Source organism: Egretta garzetta, unplaced genomic scaffold (genome assembly GCF_000687185.1).
Source record: "Egretta garzetta isolate BGI_Z169 unplaced genomic scaffold, ASM68718v1 scaffold567, whole genome shotgun sequence".
Classification (NCBI taxonomy): domain Eukaryota; kingdom Metazoa; phylum Chordata; class Aves; order Pelecaniformes; family Ardeidae; genus Egretta; species Egretta garzetta.
In genome coordinates, this window is record NW_009260348.1 from 19,844 (window position 1) to 25,055 (window position 5,212).

Genomic DNA, 5,212 nt, shown 5'->3' on the forward strand with positions numbered 1-5,212 from the left:
GCTTCCAGTGTTAAGAGTCTTTAAAGGAACACAAAAAGCATTCAGCTATCGTTGCAAAATGCTCACAATACGACGATGTGGCAAGCGCATGACAAGAAACCACGCTGAACAGACGGAATCTATCTCCGCTACCTTCTGAAGACACCCAACGTGAATTGAGCACAAGAGCTCGTGTTTAACGGATGTGCCTTTAAGGCCCTTTGAAAGTTATTCAGCTCAACAAAAAAGCCATTAAACCTGACATTTTGCAGAAAGCCCAGCAGCCAGCCCTCTCTGATGGTAAAACATCTTTTTGTCGGTGATGACTCTCATTTGCCACCTTACTCAGTCTGCAGCAGTGCCAGCTCGGTGTATGAACATGTATAAGCTAACTTAGGTATCAAATTAAGTGAAAACTTTCCCTCCGTTAGCCTAGATGTGCTCTAGCCTTCAAGAACCGACTCCTTGCTAGGGGTTGGCATAAATAAGCATCCAACACAGGACACATTACTATGAGACAAGGAATTTGTCCTCACCAGTATGAAACCTATGCCTCCCATGATCAAAACAGCAGTGACAGCTCTTACAATTTAAGGAGCTGACCACCAAAACAGTCAGATCATGCCAAAAGGTGGGATGACAGACCTTGCAGGAGTTCATGAACTTTACAGGATTTCTCTGAAGATGGACTGAGGAGCTGTAATATCCCTCTACAGGGGGACCAGCACATCTGTTGTAAGGAAAAAAAACCCCAACAACCCCCAGCCACCCGCATTCTTCTGAATGGCACTAGAAATGCCAACTCCGAGCGGTTTGTATGGTTCATACAGCCCAGCAAACCACGGTTTTGTAACCATACAAGAACCCTGTATACCCTCAAGTCAACTCCAGTGACTGCTCCTACAGAGCCAGGAGTGGATGCCGCCTCCTCCTCCTCTATCTCTTCCCTCTGAGTAATTGCAGCACAGCCAAACCAGATCTGACGGCATTAAAAATCCAGGCTGGGACGCACACGGGGAATATCACCCACAGCTACATTTCTTCGCTATCAGAGAGCTTTGTTTATAACAGGTTTGGTTTTATGCACATTTTTGGCTTTACGCAGAGGGATTTTTGTGCCTCAGCAGACAAGTGTATTGTTTAATTAACCTCAAGGGGATCTGATTAAAAAGTCAAGAGGTGAAACAGCTCACATCCTAACCCACGGGTTATAACCTCCCCATGAAGAATATTTCACTGGTTTATGTAGATGATCTTGGCTCTGAACAGAGGAAGAATTAGCTAACAAAATCCTTTCTTGCCCTGTCTTCCATAACATAAAAGCAGATCATTTCCTCTCAAGGTTTCCAACTGTAACATGGAGATGTTTAATCCTTTCAAACCCCTTCTAGGTACGCAATGTTTCTTGAAGTACTTTACCAATCGGTTTATAGGAAGATAACCTTGAACGCCACAAGGAGGTAAAGAACAGATCTGATACCAAGTTTAGTTTCAGAAACTATCTGCAAAGTTGGATTTCCTCCTTTTTTTTTTTAAACCCACCTTACAAAGTTCTATCGAGTAATAATAAAGCCCAATAAAAAGCCCCAGTACATTGTGATTTTTAGCTTGAAACATGATCCCAAAGTGATGAAGCAACTGATAAATATACTTACAATAAATAATCTGGCATTTCTGAAGTTGATGTTGGTACACTAGAATTATTGCATGTTCCATTTAAACCTGAAAAAATAAAAACTTGTTTATAGACAAACTTGAAAGCTCTATGCAATTAAATGTCAAATTCATAAACTTATCTGCAATACAGTTTATCGAATACTAAAGGATTTATGGTTTGCTTTGAACTGACAAAGACAGAAGATCCACAACAAGGTGGCTGGAACTTCAAGGTGTCTCTAATATTTGTCTGTCACCAAAACAGTTGATGCAATGAGTAGCAGAACACCTTAATTAGTTTATAAACATTACCTGCAGGGTGGGATAACGCTGGTATCACCACTGCTAAAGTGCAAAATAAATTTGTGAGTCCAGATGAGCAGAACAGAGAGCTGAGCAAGGTGTACATTCCTCTCTCCTGATTCTACACTATACAGATTTCTCCTATTAATACTCCAGGTTCAGATTTCTACTATTAACACTCCAGACTCCTCCAGGGTACAACAGAGGTTTACACGGCACACAGCTTTTTCCTCACGTAGCCCTGTAGACAAATGGAAGCGCTCTCTGCTCTGTGAATTTGAAGGAACATGAATCAAGCAAGGCTCCGCTAAGAAAGCTTCGGAGTTTAAGTGAAGGACCAAAGACCTCAGGAGGAACGGGATTCTGGATGTGAGCCTAAGTCAGACCCCATTCTCAATGTAAACCAAACACTGCGTTACTAGCCTGGAGGAAGAAAGCAGCTGGGTACAGGTTTGAAGAGGGATATTTTTCATGAACTGTATATTATACTGGAAATCCTAATCAGAAGGTCAACTGCATCCATGCAAAGGCAGCAAAAGAAGAGGCAAGTGGAGAAGGCTGCAAAGGACTTCACCCAACCGCTTTGCAAAAGCGTGCTTCTCCTTCCCTCCTCTTCCCAAGCCCGTTACTTAGAGCAAGCAGTACCCTGCGTGTGCAATCCCCCCAGATGCACAGGAAAGGTACGCGCGTGCCCCAAGCTTCACCCATCCCTACAAACTGTAGGGAGCATGAAATGCTCAAGTAAGAAGCACAGGCATGTAAGAGCAATAACCTAATTACCTCTTCTAAAATTTGATTTTTCTCTGAGTTTCCACAGAAAGGCTTCCCTGAGCAGAAGGGAAGAATGGCAGAAAAACCAGTGTCATTATAAACACCCCAGTCTCAGGTTCCTGCTGCAGACGTTTGCAGACAATTCTGCCTTCGTCCCTACCTGACCGCCAGCGCGAAAGGAGAACGTGGCAGAGAAAAGGAGGTTTATTTTGCCTACGAGTGCCACCTACTGTCTGCTGAAAAGACCCCAAAGGGCCCTCCGCTGCCTCTAGAACCAACCTCCCAGGAGAAACTCTGCTCCCCTGCAGCCCTGGGCCCAAGGGGGGCTTCGGGAAGGCTGCCAGCCATTTGCTGCAGACAAAAGGAGCAGGATTAGGCCCATAAGGCACAGAAGGAAAAGATCCCAATTCAGATGCGAGCTGGCTGTATGAAATCCAAGCGGCCACTGACCACATCCTGTTTATGATTACTCCCAAGTCCAGCTCGGATTTGTTACCTCGCATACATCAGTGGTGCAGCAGGAACAAACCCCAGCTCCTACTAATTAGCAAAGAGCCAGTCATTAAACTGTTTTTAAAGCAAAGCAGAAAAGGTGATAAAGGGTCAGCAACTTCATGAAGAAAGAATTCAGAGTACTTTGGTATTTACAAGAAACACTGACAAAAATATACATCGAGAGAGAGAATGTGTGTGTGTATCCACTGGCGTTCAAGACAAGACACAAGGTATGCGGGGAAGAACAACAACATTCACAGAAAAAAACCTAGGGCTGACACAGAAGTTAAGATCAAAGCAGAAGTATCTGAAGAGCGTGGTTCTGCAGGGCCACGCAACGATCAGGACTACAGACTGTCATTAAAAATCGCCAGTGAGCAATCCGAATGTGTTCTGTAGGTGCTACAAAGACTGAGGGGAAGGCGAGAGCTAGTATCGTATTAACCTCAGTGCCCTACGAAGCTCTCCTTTCCCAGGAATTCAGCAAATCAGTTTCCATTTCAAGTTACTGTCTTTTTTGAGCCAAAATTGAATGATTTTCATGCACCGAGTGCGAAGATGAGCTCAGTGTCAGAAAGTAGGAACAGGGCAAAGGAAAACAAGATGGATGCAAAAAGAAATTTAACACCAGATCGGGACGGCAATGTTCTTAGAGGCTGCAGGGGAAGTCCCACTGCGCCGGGGAGTTGTGAGAAAGCCTAACGGAACAGCAGAAAACATGAGAGCCGCAGGCACCGGCAGGTGAACGGATTGGATTAGCCAACATATATTCCCTGCTCTAACTTCTAAGAGTATGTGGAACTGACTTAGAAATATATTGGTTTGATGGGAAACATTTTCATTGCGTCTCAATGGGTAACAGATCCACGGTTGTGTCAGGACCCGAAAAAAAACCTGTCAGAGTAATAGTGGGATGCAACACGGAAGCTCTTCCAGCCTGCAAGAGCTGGTCGTGTACTGCTCGAACAGCATTTATCACCAGACTTATCTATTGTTGCTTTCGTAGCCAATATTAAAAGCTTTTGTGACTAACTTTTCATTACCGAGTTAAAAATCAATACAACAGTCATCACAATACCAAACACAAGCAGAAGAGCTGTAAGTAATCAAGCAGCGCTGCTTTTTTTCCAACAGATCTTGATGTCTGCCTTTCATCCCCATATATTAATAAGGCTTTTCATTTAACAAGGAGAAACATGACACGGTCTGAGGCAGTTCCAAACAGCATGAGAGGTTAAACAGGAAAAACCTGATACCCTCTGGTGAGAGGAAGTGCATTTGTTGATTTGTAGGTAGGGACAGAGATATTATGTCGTTAACCACACAGTCACTACAAGTGGACACGCAACCACTTTCCTCAAATAGATTTAGAGCAGAAATCCTCAGCCGATACCAAGGTTATCTGAGCGCAAGCCGTACAGGAGGAGCTCTCGGCCCGTACATACCTGTGACCTGCTCCTGGGGAACACTAACTAAGTCAGCATTTTTTATTACTTCACAGTCCTGCTTCTCCTCTTTGCATTTCTCTTCATTTTTCTTCTCCTTTCTCTCCTTTTCCTTGTCTTTGTGCTTTTTGGATTTTTTCTTGGTTTTTACATACGAGCTGCAATTGTGCTTGCTCGTTTGGGGACAGTCTGTTGATAAAGGATGAGTCAGTCTGTCAGCCATCTCCGGGTTCTCACAGTCTCTGCCGTTGTGAGTCAGGTCATTGCTGACATCCGAAAGGGGATCGTGAGGCCTTGGCAGCTCCAGCACCGGGAGGCTGGAGCTGGAGCTCACTGACTCCGGGAGAGCCGGCGGCAGGGCAGGGGCAGGGGCGTCCTTCCCGTTGGAGGAATTCAGTTTCCCGTCGAAAGCGGGCTGAGTTCTGTGAGCCAAATGCGAGATCCTGGGCTTTTTGTTGGCCAGGGGATCGATAAACTCCAGAGGCTGGGATCGTTTCTGGGGAGGAAAAAGGAAAAAAAAAAAAAAAAAAAAAAAATGAAAGTCTTGGGGCCAAAATTTTTGA

At 44.6% G+C, this 5,212-nt stretch overlaps 1 protein-coding gene across 1 annotated transcript in view; it reads right to left on the reverse strand.

Annotated features, from left to right (window-relative positions):
- ELL (elongation factor for RNA polymerase II) overlaps positions 1–5,212 on the reverse strand; it is a gene marked incomplete at its 5' end in the record, with an annotated part of 56,681 nt that overhangs the window by 3,393 nt on the left and 48,076 nt on the right. Inside the window, 2 exons of the mRNA XM_035898178.1 lie at positions 1,635–1,701; positions 4,650–5,145. Coding sequence (XP_035754071.1) covers positions 1,635–1,701; positions 4,650–5,145 — 563 coding nt within the window. The remainder of the gene's footprint in view (positions 1–1,634; positions 1,702–4,649; positions 5,146–5,212) is intronic.